Source organism: Aspergillus fumigatus, chromosome 1, assembly GCF_000002655.1.
Source record: "Aspergillus fumigatus Af293 chromosome 1, whole genome shotgun sequence".
In the NCBI taxonomy this organism is placed as follows: domain Eukaryota; kingdom Fungi; phylum Ascomycota; class Eurotiomycetes; order Eurotiales; family Aspergillaceae; genus Aspergillus; species Aspergillus fumigatus.
Genome location: NC_007194.1, coordinates 2,369,555 through 2,384,444, shown reverse-complemented (window position 1 = coordinate 2,384,444; position 14,890 = coordinate 2,369,555). Strand labels below are relative to the sequence as shown.

The window sequence follows — 14,890 nt, the reverse complement described above, 5'->3', positions numbered from 1 at the left end:
CCTTCTGGGGTAACAGAGATTAACGCCAAATGGCCGACACACACGGCGAAATCACCAGTGCAAGTTCCGGTTACTTTGTTGCCGAAGACTGGGTCGCAAATATAATTAGAGAAACAGATTCCGCTCAACCAATCGAGGTGAACTGCCAAAGTAGCACCTGTTGCGGAGCTTTCGTCGGAGGAACAGCCATCGAGATTGAGCTATGGAGTATCCGTATTGATTGCCTTCAGGAACATCCAGATGATCCGTTCCGGACCCAATATAGTTTAGCGGCGGGAATAGCTCCACAGAGCCAGACCGATAGAGGAGATCAACAACTGGAAAGTCTTAGCCGGACAGTCAGTATTACTCTCTTTCTTCTTTGTACTGTTCCTGTCCCTGTTCTTCTCAATTTTTTTACTTAGGTGTCTGGTCTAGCTGGCTATCTGGGACTCCGTTAACAGTAATGGCGACCTTTTTTCAGAGTGTGTAAGTGTGCTGCGCGGCTGGTTGGATTTGTTCCTGTACACCCCTTCACACCGTCCCCTGAATTTCCAATATGACAGCAGAATGATCAGACTCGGCGCTGCAGATGCAGGAAGAAAACTTTCCTGCACCTGGGCCTGCATGGTTTCTTTCCCTCATGTTTTTTTTCTTTGCGCGTCTTGTACTACCCCTTTAAGGACTCCTCACCCGACCTCTTTCTCCCCGCTCATACAGTCTCCGAGTTGTGAATTGACTTGCTAACTCGGTACTCCCATAGTCGCCAAGGATTTGGCAGAGGCGGTAGTAACAAGAATAACAATAACAACGCTCCGAAGATGAACAACGGAAATTCTGCTCAGTCCCCGGCCTCTCAATCTGTTCAAGTGGCTCCTGGACCCAACTCCCCGTCGTTTCCACCGAGTGTGGACAGCCCCGCACCTTACGACCCTGACGCCCCCAAGTACTTTTTCCAGGAGAAGTATGCCCCGTTGAATGTAAAGGGTAACTTCCTGACCCTATGTGCTTGTCCGAAGAATGTGGAGCTCGGAGAATGGCTGGCTCATCAAAGTAAGCGATTCATGTACATCGCCGTTTGGTCAGATCCTCGGTGCTGATAGTCCGACTCCACACAGTTGTTGAACAATACCGCTTGCTCCACGGCATGCTTCAGGTGATTCAGGAGGTCAATGGTGTCACTGGTTTACCTATCTGCAATGAAAGCACCTGTCCAACTATGTCTGCGGGTCGGTAAGTGACCTGAGTATCCCACGAACACGCCCGAATTTCATACCGCCTCTAACTGAATTCCCCAATAGCTTGACATATACTTGGCTTGTGGACGGGCGTGCCGCCAAGATCTCTGCTCCAAAATTCATCAACCGCGTTGAAAAGTGGATTGTCAGCAAGATCCATGACCCGGTCATGTTCCCCACCGAGAAGGTCACCGGCACCCCTGACACCTTTGCACTGCATGAAGCTACAAATGCCAATCCCGGTAGCGCTGACGCGAATTCTACCGGCGAGGAGTGGATTGGCAAGTCCAGCGGCTTTCCCCAGACTTTCTACAAGGACTGTCAAGGTATCATGAAACAGATGTTCCGTTGCTATGCTCATCTGTACCACGCACATTGGTTGAACCCGTTTTGGCACATCAACAAACACGACATCTTGAACATGTGCTTCGTCCATTTCGTGACCGTCGCCAAATACTACAAGCTAGTTTCCGACAAGGAGATGGAGCCTATGCAGCCCCTGATTGACCTGTTCATCAAACAGCAGCGTATCCCCCAGGAGGCTCTTGCGGGAGGTCACTGGGGTCAGCCAAGCTCTAGCTGAGCTAGAGGATGTCTTTTCTGACTTTGAGCGACCATTAAGCGGTTGTCCACTGACCTGTGTTGGAACTGGTATTTCATCATACGGTCATGCATTAAGATCTTGGATGATTTGCGTTTCCTATTCCGGGCACCCTTACTAGCTGGTGCTATGACCGCGTGTTTTCTTTGAGCATTTTTCCCGTCCGCGTAGATTCCTTCGAAGTCCGTTTTCGTTTATCTGGATCCTGATACATCGGTTGCCATCAATGTCTGTTCGGCTGGAATACCACATCATTTCCATCTCACACCTATCCTCTGCATACTTCCGTCGCAATACTTTACTGCTGGGTAGCATTGTCTTGTGATATTTGCTTCAGAAGATTATGGTGATGTGCATAGATTTAACATTAAGCTGAGAGAATCAGAAGAGACAATGAATCGATCAACACATTCAATCGTAGTTTGACTGATGTACCCAATTCCGAGGCTCAGCATGGGATGCCTGTTGTCCAGTCTGGCAAACGGCGGCATTGCACAAGAAGCCATGTAAAGAGCGGCATGACCCAAAGGCGAGCGCAATCCGAGTTGGTCTATGTGGCGATAGAAGGGCAATCGCAGCTGGAATCCACTAGGTGACCCTCTAGGTGGAGTGTGTTTCTCTCTCAAGGAGTTAGTGAAAAGCAACTCAGTACCTAGCGACTGAGATTGCTCATCCAGACCAGCAGTTGGTTGGAGCGTCTTCCACAGGTGCCATGTCGCTTCAGACAGCGCACAGAAGAATAAATCCCTCCAATGTCGGTCTCCTGGTGGGAACGCAACCAGCAGCACTGATGTCTCACAGGTAGACGCCTTCTTCCTCGTTGGTTTGCCTATCTTCCGGCCTCCTCGTCGCGTCCTCGTGTGCTCTAGGCCGCTCATCCCCCGCAGTACCATTGATGATAGGCTGTGATGTGGATACTTCGTCTCCATCCACTTTAATATTCGCCTCAATTTCCTCTTCAATCCATCGTTCGCCTCGACTCTCAATCTCGGTCTTCAGGAGTCCAATTCGGTCATTCATAGTGGCGATGACGCCCTCATTTTCTGCGATGTACCCTTCCAGCTCCCGCTTATCGCTCTCACTCTCACAAGTCTCGTCTATAAAAGCTTTAAGCTCGCTATTTGAGCGGCGCAGGTGTGCGATGGAATTTCTGATTTCCGACACCTTTGCGTACACAGCGGAGAGGGGCAGTTCCCTGATGGCTTCGGCAAAGGCTTCAAGGGTGATGGGCTGGGCCTCTTCAGACATTTCGGCTAGCTGTGGAACAAATCTTCTTGAGCTTGAGTAATAACAGATACCAAGGGTTCTCGTTTTCTTTTAAAGTGACTACTTGTTGTCATATCTGGGATGCCTCATCACCCAGAAGGCCCATGGTCAATCTTATCGTTATCTCCACGTGATATTGTAGAATCCGTCTTGGATTGTTTGTGCACGATGAATATTTGCGTTCTAAGTTGGCCTTTGCTAAGATCCCTTGGCGCAGGCTATGCTGAGATGTATCCGACTGCAGCTCCTTGTTACAACATTTTGGAGAAATGCCATGCTGATGTTAATGCGGGTGGATTAGCGGTAGTAACAGTGATATAAATATACCTATGTAAGGATAGTTCCGTGAGTTTTCATAGCGACTACCTCCCACCAGTTTGAAAGCTGATATACTCCAATGTCACTAGAGGGACAGAAAATGTGTATAGATTCCCAAAAGATACTCTTACACTCAGAGCGCCTGTTCCATATATATGGTTCGACTCAGGAACGTCGTCTGTTCGGATAAATTGATAGGCCGCTTCGGAGGTCCGCTTTGTATATCGTGCATCCACATGGAACTTTCCCATTACATTATCATCAACAACATCATCCTCTAGCATATCCTCGCAGCAGGACCTCAAGTCCAAATCGCAGGATATGAGCAATGCGCTCTGTGTAGCATGGCGGACTCCATGCTTGGGGCTTGCCCCTTTGGGCTTGCTTCCGTTCAGATCAGCCTTGTTCCGCTCCATGCTTTGCGATCTCCGCACTTCTTTCACATGTCGTTCGTATAGTACATTTAGACGACCTCTTCGTACATTTGGCCACAGATCTCATTCGGCGCCATTCCTGATCGCCAATCGATTTGGTCAGACCCATTCGCCGAATTCCGCCAGGTCGTTTAGTACCTCCGTTCCTTTACTTTCACACTCCGCTCCTCCCGCTGAACATGGCGTCCCGCCTCGCTCCGAGCCTTTCTCCCCGGCTGAGATCAACAAAATCTTCGGATCCCGAGCAAAAGTATCTCCGGCGATGGGCAATCGGGTACTTGCCGTACTGCACGGCAGACGTGTTGCCGGTACTCTCGACCTCGACCTGCCCAAAGACATAACTCGCTCGGTTCCCCCGTCCAGTCGTGATGCTGCTCTGGAGTGGCTGCGCGAGAACTATCCGCTAGATGAAGATGCCGCCATTCTCGCTCGTATCGAAAGAGAAGAGCTCGAGGAGCAGCAGAAACTTATTAAGCGGGCTGAAGAACTCGGACTGTACAAGCCTCAATCCGGAACATTCGGTGCTGAGCGCGGTGACTCGGACGACCCCTACGGAAAGAGTGTCCTGAAGGAAATTCGGGAGCGGAATGAGGCGCGACTCCTGGCAGAGCAAGAGAGAAAGCGCAAGGAGTGGCTGGAGAATGAGAATAAAGAGCGAGAACAACTGTTGCGCCAGGTCAAGCAGAATACAGCTCTGCAGAAGTTCGACGACTCTTCAGCACTAGAAGGTGAGTAGATCCAGCTGAGGGGCAGGTGCCTACCATTAACGAAGGTACTGATTTTCCCTGGTGTCTAGTGCGAGAACGCGCGGATCCTGCAGAGCGCCCTTTACTCGCCTGGATCCAGAAGCACCACTTGCAAGCGACAGACTGGAATGTGGAAGCGGCAGAAAACTTGAGCACGGTGAGTCTTTTCTTGAGCGAAAAGGGACTCAAAAAAAACTCATTGCTGTCAAATAGGCTCGTCGCATCCTGCCAAGTCTCGCGCTCACTCTTGTCGTACTTGGCCTCAGCTATGCCTTTGCCGCAAATTATGAAGCCCCAGCGAGAGCAGACCGCATGTGGCCGGATATGCCCCCAGCAGCCGCCACTGCATTCGCTATCATGGGTGCGAATCTAACCATCTTCCTTCTTTGGAAGTTTCCACCGGCGTGGCGAATGCTCAATCGTTACTTTATCAGCGTTCCTTTCAAGCCCCATGCCCTGAGCATTGTCGGAAATGTCTTCAGTCATCAGCAGTTCAAACATATGTCATTGAACATGCTCATGTTGTGGTTTATTGGAACGAAACGTGAGTGCTGGTCAAACCTCTCGCAGGGACTTTTGATGCTGACTGTGCCTAGTCCACGATGATATAGGACGAGGCAATTTCCTGGGTCTTTTTATGGCTGCAGGCGCTTTTGGTTCCATGGTATCTTTGACAGGTCACGTCCTAACGGGTCAATTGATGATCACGTCTCTGGGAGCCAGTGGTGCGATTTCTGGCATCGTCGCGGCATGGTGTCTGCTTCACAGCCAGTACGTATTAGCATCTTGTGCCTTCAGTCTTTTATAGTTCCCAGAAATTGGAGAGTGCTTCAGAATGACTGGCTGATTACGCACACAACAGGGAGAAATTCACTATCTTCTTCCTTCCCCGGGAATGGCAAGAGGTTATATCCGCCAAAGGATGGGTCCTCCTGACCGGCTTCGTCGCCTTTGAAATTTTCAACCTGGTATCCCCCTTCCGTGTAATGAAGCTCGATCACTTTGCCCATCTGGGTGGATATCTGATCGGCGCTGTATGGGCTCTGGCGTGGAAAGGCGAACAGAAGAAACGCCGGCAGAACAGAACCTGGTTTGAGCGACTTATGTCTGAATAGACCACGGCAACAAACTTATGTACTCTATGCATATCTCTTCTTACAAATACTGTCACCTGTCTTAGTATGTGTTAGCTTTGTGTTGTCAAGAGCCCAGTACAGTTGCTATGTTTCGCCTCAAGGAAAAATACCCAATTTTCGCATGAAAAGAAATAGCTGTCTTCGATGTGATCGTAGAGTCAATCTTTTTCATTAATTGAAACATGGTCCTACTCTGATACTTCTAGGTCTCAGATCTCTTCATCAGCTTTTGAAACTTACAAAGAGATCCAGATATAGAAACTTGTTTTGAAGCCTGTAGCTCTGTTCTGTAGAGGTGATATTCCCAACACAAAGGGAGTCTCTTCAACACATCAACTGGGTGCACCAGCTACAAGCTCTTCCTTCCGAAACACCATCTTGACAATCGTACCTTGGCCTTGGTTTGTATTAAAGGGGGACAGCAAGCACCAGAGACAAAGAAAGACATACTGCTGATATTGCAACCTATAGACCGAGACTTCAATGCAGTGTAGGATGAAAGACGTTTCATGCAATCTAGACTTTCTAGAAATTGTGTCTTTCTGTTTGTTGCCACGGATTCTTGCCCGGGGGCTGACCTAAGGCACAAACAGACTCACAGAGGCGGCAGTGAAGGCTTCATACAGAGTCCAGATCTACGATGCCTCACCTCACGCCCCCCCGATCAGGTAACGCGGAACCGCATCATTGACAGCTATATTTATGAATTAAGCTTCATGCGCATGAAACCTAAGTGTGATTATTGTCCCTCTGGTCTAATATCAGAGACCACTGTGGTCTACCGGCCCTGTATGTCCTGGTCTTCTGGAGTAACCGAAAGACGTCATCATAAAAACTCACATAGAGCCCACATTTGATGTTTAGACAGGTACAAAATATTGCTTTCTGGTGTTGCCCTTCTATTTTTTTCGCCACGCTAGCGCGTCATATCGCGTCTGCTTTCACTGTATGCCCAGTCCCTTCACTTCTCATCTCCCCTACCTCTCTTTCTCCTTCTCATTTCCTCCGTTCATTCACTCATTCTATCAACACCATCTTCCTCAGCTTTCGGGATATCTGCCGAGCTTCGATAGCTTAACCACAGAGTCTCACACTGTCCTTGGTTCTCTCACCTTGTCTCCCTCATCTCTCCCTTATCGAGGCCTGCCTCGCTTCCAATGCCCCTCATGCCTTCCAAGGTGAAGCGTTTCAGGAGAATCGGCAAGGCTCGTAGCTTGCGTCGCTTCCAGATGAGAAGAAGTGACAGGGACATCCACCTCATCAACGGGACTTCTGCCACCAGGAGAGCACTTGCTAAAGTGATGGCGCTGGAGGTCAAAGACGAAACATACGACGAGTCAGAGATTTTCCTTAGCTTCGCGCCCTGGGTCCCATTAAGTGCTACTGAAGACACCCACGTAGTTGAACCAGAGGCACTCACATCTTCCGTCAAACACCCATGGGGCATAATTGATTATCACCTTTATCTGAACAGTCTCGAAGCGGGAAAAGATATGCATATCAGGCGCGAGAACTTGTATCTCTTCGACGACACAGACTGCGAACCCATCCGCTACTGTGATCTTTTCGTCACCGAAATCTACAGAATGGAAGAAGACAGCCAGCGAGCCCGCCTGCTCTTCGCCATTCTACCCATTGCGGAAAAAGGTGCAGTCTTTGGCGAACGTAACTATGTCCTTGGATATGACTGGAAATATAGAAGTTTGTTTGCCCGCCATTTCAATTGGATGCCCCACGACATTCGTGATATCTGGTCTGTGTGGAGCGAAGGCACAACAGTGTACACCATTTCCATTTCCAGGCTGTTTAATCTCCTGCAGTCAACATTCCAGAAGCGGACCGGGAGGGCTGGCGAGGGGATTTTGAGCTCAAATCCTCTTTGCGCAAGCCTTCAAGTGGGCGATGATCCCGGCATGGAGATGGTCATTGTCACTATGTTCGCCCAATTTGCTGCGGACTTTATTGATGTCATCTTCATTCAAGAAGAATATCAGAAGCAGAAGTTCCGTCATCAACTTGCATACTATGAAGACCAATGCCGACAGGTCCTGCAGCGCGCATCGTATCGGGCCTGGTTTGCCCTCCGCCCTGGATCCGCGCGAGCCAAGTACAGAACGGAGAAAAACGATGAAAACGATTCCTTCAGACAACTCCTCCAGGATTTGTATGCCTTGGAAGATGAAGAGCGACAGGAGCAGGAACAGTCGCATGGTTTTGTGATGCAAGGTGGCGAGTGGCGCGCAGCCGACCTCGAAACCAAGACATGGCAACGTGAGGAAGACAGACAGAGGCGCCGTGAGGAAGCTGTCCGACGACTTGAGGGTCTCTTTGCTATACCAGACGACCTCCCATGCACTCAGTCCCCCGGCCAAGCATTCGAAAATATCATGATCAAAGCTGGAGAGCATCCCACGATCGATGAGAATTATCCCCCTGACGCTCCAAGGACCCCTTCACCCCCATTCCGCCACAGATCGGTTCTTCAGCAGATACAATGCTTGAGCCCAGGTTCTCCAGGAATTGTTCGTCCAGCAACGGAGGAATTCGATGATTTTGAGGTGACTGAATATCATAAGATACCCCTGCCTCTTCTTCTTGGCCGTGCGCTTGAGCTTCTTGAAGAACGGCCAGACTTGGATTCGCTCGACAACAGGGGCCGATTCGGATCGCTTTTGACGGATCTTGGAGTACGCGTCCGCAAGAGGCCCGTTGATGAGCTCACTCTTGCACCATCACTTGGTTATGACAATGACAGTTGGAAGTTGGAGGTGCAGACGCATCCTGAGGTCGAAGACCAACCGCCTCGTTGTCTTCTTCCATCCCCTCTATTTGACTAGAGGACCGGTTCATGTCGCGATGGTGCCGATGTTATCACGGCCGCGACATTCTTTCCGAATGATTATTGTTTCCGTGTTGTTCACTTTGTCTGTTGAGATTCTCCTGTTGCGTTTTTCAGTGCCTCGCGTTTGTGTTTTTGAAGTTCTTCCCATGTCCAGCCCCTTGAACGTTGATTCGACTTGTTTATTCGTCGAAATTGTCTCCAACATTTTTGTGAGAGTATGATACCCCTCCGGCAATTGCACCTGCTTTCATTTTTTTTCCTGTGCTGTTTTGTTCCTCTCGTGTTATTGTTTGTCTTTTCACCCCCCAGATTCCACCATCGAAAATCTGTTTCCATCTTCACACACAATCTGCTTTCGTTTGCATTTGAAATTTCCTTTTAGGGCATAAGCCCCTACTGGTGTCGACATATCTGTGGGCTTTTGTCACTAGACACGCCTTGAGGCCCCCAAAGATCTTTTGTTCAAAGATGGTTGGGGATGGAAGTCCAGCTTTTCCTCTTGACGTTTTGGTCAGAGTATTAACACATGTCAGAGTCTTGGGATTGATGAATTTGATACAATTGTCGAAGGACAAAAAAAAAAGGAAACACAGAACCAAAACACCAGACAAAAAGGTCGAGGATGACAAACGAAAGAGAGAAGGATCCAAGGAGAATCAAAAACTCAAACACCAAGAGGACAAACAACACAATCATCATCAACAACACCCATCCCATCACCGGTGATGGGATGATGTTGGTTGGCATGCCGGCATGCACAACGATGGTGACGGTATGAGGATGGGGAAAGACGCTGAGGTTGAGGCCCTAGCTAGACTAGTGTATCTTTAGACCACAATGAATGGAACCACATGTCCACTGGTGCTTGCCTCCATCAGTATGAATGGCCTAGACGGACTGTAGGTAATTCAAGTTCTGCTATTAGCCAAGAACTGAATATGATGGAGAAACGAGACAGAAGTGATGAAACTGTAAGATGATTTCCTCATTGATCTGGGAAAAGGATGGGGCAAGCACGCAGTGTCATGAGGCCACATGTGATCAAGCATGTATTCCATACCAGGTACCGGATCCCATCGAAATCCAGGGCATTTGCAGCTGAATGTGATCAGTCAGTTGTCATAGCATTGGTCAATGGATCAAATTTAGATGAGCCGAATATGAAATCCAGTCCACATAACTGATCTCACGGCTACACCAGTTGGTAGTGCGCCTGGAGTGCCTACTCTATCGTTAATCCTGTGTGTCACTTGTCAGTTGAGAGCGCTGTATAGCCTTCTCAGTCAGGTATCAGCAGGACCTTGAGGAGTAACGGTTAAAAGTCCTATCCGTCCCTGCCAAAGCAATCAGAAAACAGACAGGACTGCTTCGCCATGTTTCTCCTCATCGTCAGCCAGATGCCCAATAAGCCCACGTTTACCGAGGTCAGCCATGCTCACTAGCCCTTTGTCAGCCATTAAGCTTCACAGGGAGACGCTTTTGGATGTGCCAGGATTGTACCATCAGTCAGCCGATGGAACAGCCAACGGCGTACAAGGACAGTTATCCTGGATTAGCCCTACTAGGAGCATCTTAGACGAATGGTAGGCGCTTGTATAGGTCTCCACCAGTTGCGCTGCCATATAGACGGACCTAACGCATTCTGCCACTGCCAGGAGCATCGTAGACTAAAGGGATACAGACGGATAAGGCGGCGGCAGTGGAGGGAAGATCTCAACTGACGGCATTTGCATATGAAGGCGCCTGAGCATAAGCATCTAAGTTATACGATATTATGATAATGACTACTCTGTATTTCAGCTTTCAAATTATGAATTGGACACATTACCCCGTACGATAAGCTGGGAAATGATGATTGACTGATCGCCCTTCATGTGGATCAATCATAGTCGTCATAATGAACACTGAAGCGTCTCCGTATTCGAATCAAAAATGTGGCTGCCTGTGAGAGTGTGGCTAGGGGAAAGGAGACTTCCCTACCTTAAGGTACGACCTATCTACAGCTCCGCAGTGGATACTGACCCAGCGGCCAGTGGCTACTAATGATGACTCGCCGTCGCACGAATCAGTTCATTTTATGACCGCTTGATTGGTCAATTGAGCAAGAATCCCCGCAGGCAGGCAGCTCCTTCAGCCACATGATACTCTGTACTCTGATACTCCATACTCGTAGATACCTACCTTACCAACCAAGGTAGCATACATTCTTTACCTATGTACTCTGTATGGTAAGGTAGGACCTCTCCAGTATCCATGGCAATGGATCATTCTTTGATCCAGGTAGTTTGCATCATGCTGCACGAGTTTGTATGGTAACATCTACTCCGTACCTGATGATACTAACGACGGTACTCTGTAGCGAATAAAAATGTCTAACCGTAGACGCCGTTCCCCTCGATGCAGTTCTCCATCGGTATCCACTCTCTGTCTAGTATCTCGGTACACTAGCCTCTGAGATTCCCTCGGTACACCACCGTACATAATGCCAAGCAAATCAAATTTCTTAGTAGCTTTCACTCTCCAAAAGCTGTGGTTTGTGGTTCAGTTCAGCCTGATGATGATACTTCCAGTCTGTTGGCATGGATACAATACTATCATTATTAGTATGGGATGATTATTATTGACTGGCCCACGGTCGCGGGACTCAGCCCTATTGTCATCTCATCATCCACTTTCCCCTTCAAGGCTTCAAGCTGTCTACAGACCACCCGCTTTTCTTCTTCCTGGCTTGATCCTTCTTCAGATACCTTGAGATCATAAGATTACCTACCTTACCCTGTCTATCTCTCTATCCTTTCTTCTCTCCTTAGTAAGGATCAAAATACGCTCGTTGATCCGAACCATCTTAATCAGCCCTGTTGCCCCTTCGCTTGTACATCGTGAACCAGAGAGTCAATCCCTGGCCGTTTTATAATATTAAATTCCTCGTCTCTTACGCTTTCTTACAAACCTTTTGTCTCATTTTCTCTCTTCTCTTCTTCTAACTGCGTTCTAACTACTTTAATCTGTTGACTTGTTACCCTTTTGCTTTTCCTTCTCCTGCCCACCAGCCACACTGAGAAGCTTACTACCTTACTCCCATTGTATTTTTGTTGTATGACCCAAACATTTGAATCTAATTCGTATCTAATCCCCCCATCTTGGTTCTGCCGTCATGGCTCACTACTCCAGTCAGCCAAGTCATGATCATGGTGAGCTACCCATCGCCCATTACCGATCGCGCTCTCTATTTTTTCTTACACAGTAATCGTGTCCCCATGACTGACTGTATAACGTTATTACTCAAGTCGCCGTTCCAAATGTTCAAGCATCCCAAAGCAATGCGCAGGTTGAAGTGGTCTGCGGGCCTTTGATCAACTACAAGAACATGACCGTCACCCCCTCCTCCTCCCTCTGGCATGGAAGCGTCTTGATTGTCACGAAACCCGGTCAAGGACAGCCACAGCTGCTCCTGCGACAAAGTGGTCCGGTCGGCGGTAGCAATGCTCCGGTCAATGGCGACCTATCAGCCCGTCAGCCCGTCACAATTGATGGTTTGCGCCTTTACGAGGATCCCCAGAAAGCCTTCTGGCGCTTCTCCATCACCGTCCCCCTGCAATCCTATGAAGCGCGCTGGGAGTATGACATTCCCGGCTTTCAGTATGCGGAAGCCAATCGAACGATTACACCCTGGAACTTTGTGGTGCCTTCAGTGAACCAGTCCATGCGGCTCATGTTCCACTCCTGCAACGGTTTCTCCGTCGGCACGGATATGGATGCATGGCTGGGTCCCAATCTGTGGAATGATGTCCTTCGTGTTCATGCGCAAAAGCCCTTCCACGTCATGATCGGTGGCGGTGACCAAATCTACAATGACGGAGTCCGGGTGGATGGCCCCTTGAAGGAATGGACAGCGATCGCAAATCCCCATAAAAGACGGGCACACAATTTCGATAATTCCATGCGAGCCAAATGCGACGAGTACTACTATGCAAACTACAAGAGATGGTACTCCACCGAGCCGTTCAAGACCGCTAATGCGCAGATCCCTCAGATCAATATCTGGGACGACCACGACATCATTGACGGCTTCGGCTCATACACAGACCACTTTATGCGGTGCTCTGTCTTTCGCGGCATTGGAGGCGTGGCGTACAAGTATTACTGCCTGTTTCAACACCACCTTGCGCCTCCAAAGTCTACCTTCACCACGGATGCCCCGCAGACCATGCAAGCGATCAATGGCACTGCAGGTGCAGACCCTCGGCAGACAGAGAACACGTTTGTTCTGGAAAATCAGCCCGAGGACAATAGTTGGATCGTTGGGAAAAGCCATGGACCTTATGTAGAGGAAAAGAGCAGGAGTCTGTATATGCGCCTGGGCAAGCGGATTGCGTTCATCGGCGTTGATGCGCGGACCGAACGGACCCGGCACCAGGTCAATTACCCGGAAACCTATGATCTTATCTTCTCGCGCCTTGAGCGTGAAGTGGCAGCGGCCAATGGGGATATCAAACACCTTGTGGTTCTTCTCGGTGTCCCCATTGCATATCCGCGTCTCGCCTGGCTAGAAAATATCTTGAGCTCTCCCGTCATTGCCCCAATCCGCTTGCTGAACAAGCGGTTCGGTCTCGCTGGCGGCTTGTTCAACAAGTTTGACGGCCAGGTTGACTTGCTGGACGACCTGGATGACCATTACACTGCCCGCCAGCACAAGCGAGAGCGACGAATCTTCATTCAGCGTCTTCAGCACTTTGCCGCTACGCATTCTATCCGCGTAACCATCTTGGGCGGAGACGTGCACCTCGCCGCGATTGGGCGCTTTTACTCGAACCCCAAGCTTGGAATTCCGAGCGAAAGGGATCCGCGGTACATGGTCAACGTCATTAGCAGTGCAATAACTAACAAGCCGCCACCCAAGGCTGTTGCAAACCTCCTAGCTCGCAGGAACAAGATCCACCACATGGACGGTGATACGGACGAGACACTGATGGCTTTCTTCGACAAACAACCCGGCGGCGTGGAAAAGAGTGCTTCGTGGAACAAGGTGACCATGCCGTCGCGTAATTATGCTTGTATCACCGAAGTTGACACCCCCGTCACCAACGGTGATGCCGCCAACCGAGACCAATCATTCCCCATCCCTAAGAACGGCCACTCGCCGCTGCACAAGGGTGAAGCTGACGCAGGCTCGACCCATTCAGCTGCAGACGGCGTCACCAGCAATAGCCACATGCACGGCGGACTGAATGTGGCTGTGCGAGTCGAGATCGACCCGCAAAACACCGACGGAGTCACCGAGGGCTACGGTTTCAGCAGTAAGTTCACCTAGCCTGTTCTTCGTCTCATTTACCGTTTGTTTCGAGATTAACGGCTGACATGAATGGCGCAGTTCCTCCCTTGTCAGATGTTGCAGCGCAGATCCCTTCACGGCCCACTTCTCGCCACACGCATTCTTTGCGGGCTGCTTCCAGTCGACCGCACTCTTCGCAATCTGCTCGCCCTCAAACTGCTGTCCACTAATCTCTCTACAAATCATCGGTGCGGTGCAACGGATCGAGGCGCCTTTTCTTTTCTTTCTTTCCTTTTTTTTTTTTTTTTTTTTTTCACTGTGGGTTATAATTCATTTGGCTGACGGGTATCCCGATCTAAAATTCCCATAATCAGCATTTGGTATGCTCTCTTTGCAATCACCAGGGCTTGTTTCGAATAAATTCATTTGAACGCGACTCCTATGAAGGGGCTGAGGGTTCATTGTGATCAGATGATTAAGGCGAAGGCTATAGTAGAACAAATGGATCCCTTGTGTGTGGTTTAGCGTCCGAGATATAGCCTTAAGCAACGTGTATGTCATATCCGGGGCATTTCGAAGCAAGAAGGAACGTTTACAGTGATGTGGGAAGTTGCACTCTGAAGGGTGAAGGACGAACTAGTCACTTAAGGAAGAGCAAATTTCTCCAGTCCCCAACATTACTACTTCATCCATTCATCACCCACCTCCACACATACACGCACCACTTTCCAACAAAGACAACTCTAGTCAAGCTTCTGTCCCCGTTCATGATTTCTTGTTTGTCCTTCTTCCTCAGCGTCAAGGTATTATTTCCCCACACGGGATGGCTCCTTCGGTGATGCGGGGATGATACTGAAGACCCCTCACGATGTGGCTCTTGACTGGCAAAAAAAACATCCAATAGCTAAGCGATGATCGTTGAAGAAAGTCTAATAGACATCATCAAACGGATTCCCTTACTGCATCGGGCTAAGTCAACGGCTGCATTCAGTATCCAGATGCTTGCTGAGAGTCTCGAGCTGTCCCAGGCCTTATCTTACTACTGCTGAACCTCTCTC

General features: G+C 49.3%; 5 protein-coding genes across 5 annotated transcripts; 4 read left to right on the top strand and 1 right to left on the bottom strand.

Annotated features, from left to right (window-relative positions):
- Positions 1–29: 29 nt before the first annotated feature.
- Positions 30–1,800, top strand: AFUA_1G09170 (Mob1/phocein family protein; the record flags this gene model as incomplete). The annotated part of the gene is made up of 4 exons (XM_747191.1): positions 30–338; positions 801–1,032; positions 1,098–1,212; positions 1,281–1,800. 4 exons carry the CDS (start codon positions 30–32, stop codon positions 1,798–1,800), a joined length of 1,176 nt encoding a protein of 391 aa, XP_752284.1.
- Positions 1,801–2,613: 813 nt separating this feature from the next.
- On the bottom strand, positions 2,614–3,066 carry AFUA_1G09160 (uncharacterized protein; the record flags this gene model as incomplete). The annotated part of the gene is made up of 1 exon (XM_747190.1): positions 2,614–3,066. One exon carries the CDS (start codon positions 3,064–3,066, stop codon positions 2,614–2,616), a length of 453 nt encoding a protein of 150 aa, XP_752283.1.
- Positions 3,067–3,366: 300 nt separating this feature from the next.
- On the top strand, positions 3,367–5,857 carry AFUA_1G09150 (rhomboid protease PCP1). The gene is made up of 6 exons (XM_747189.2): positions 3,367–3,415; positions 3,492–4,564; positions 4,633–4,739; positions 4,796–5,126; positions 5,179–5,353; positions 5,445–5,857. The coding sequence occupies exons 2-6, from the start codon at positions 3,724–3,726 to the stop codon at positions 5,695–5,697; spliced, it is 1,707 nt and encodes a 568-aa protein (XP_752282.1). The 5' UTR covers positions 3,367–3,415; positions 3,492–3,723; the 3' UTR covers positions 5,698–5,857.
- A 503-nt stretch (positions 5,858–6,360) lies between these two features.
- AFUA_1G09140 (uncharacterized protein) lies at positions 6,361–10,033 on the top strand. Its single transcript, XM_747188.2, has one exon. The coding sequence runs from the start codon at positions 6,876–6,878 to the stop codon at positions 8,553–8,555; it is 1,680 nt and encodes a 559-aa protein (XP_752281.2). The 5' UTR covers positions 6,361–6,875; the 3' UTR covers positions 8,556–10,033.
- A 910-nt stretch (positions 10,034–10,943) lies between these two features.
- Positions 10,944–14,718, top strand: AFUA_1G09130 (uncharacterized protein). The gene is made up of 3 exons (XM_747187.2): positions 10,944–11,751; positions 11,848–13,857; positions 13,932–14,718. The coding sequence occupies exons 1-3, from the start codon at positions 11,715–11,717 to the stop codon at positions 14,060–14,062; spliced, it is 2,178 nt and encodes a 725-aa protein (XP_752280.2). The 5' UTR covers positions 10,944–11,714; the 3' UTR covers positions 14,063–14,718.
- The last annotated feature ends 172 nt before the right edge of the window (positions 14,719–14,890 follow it).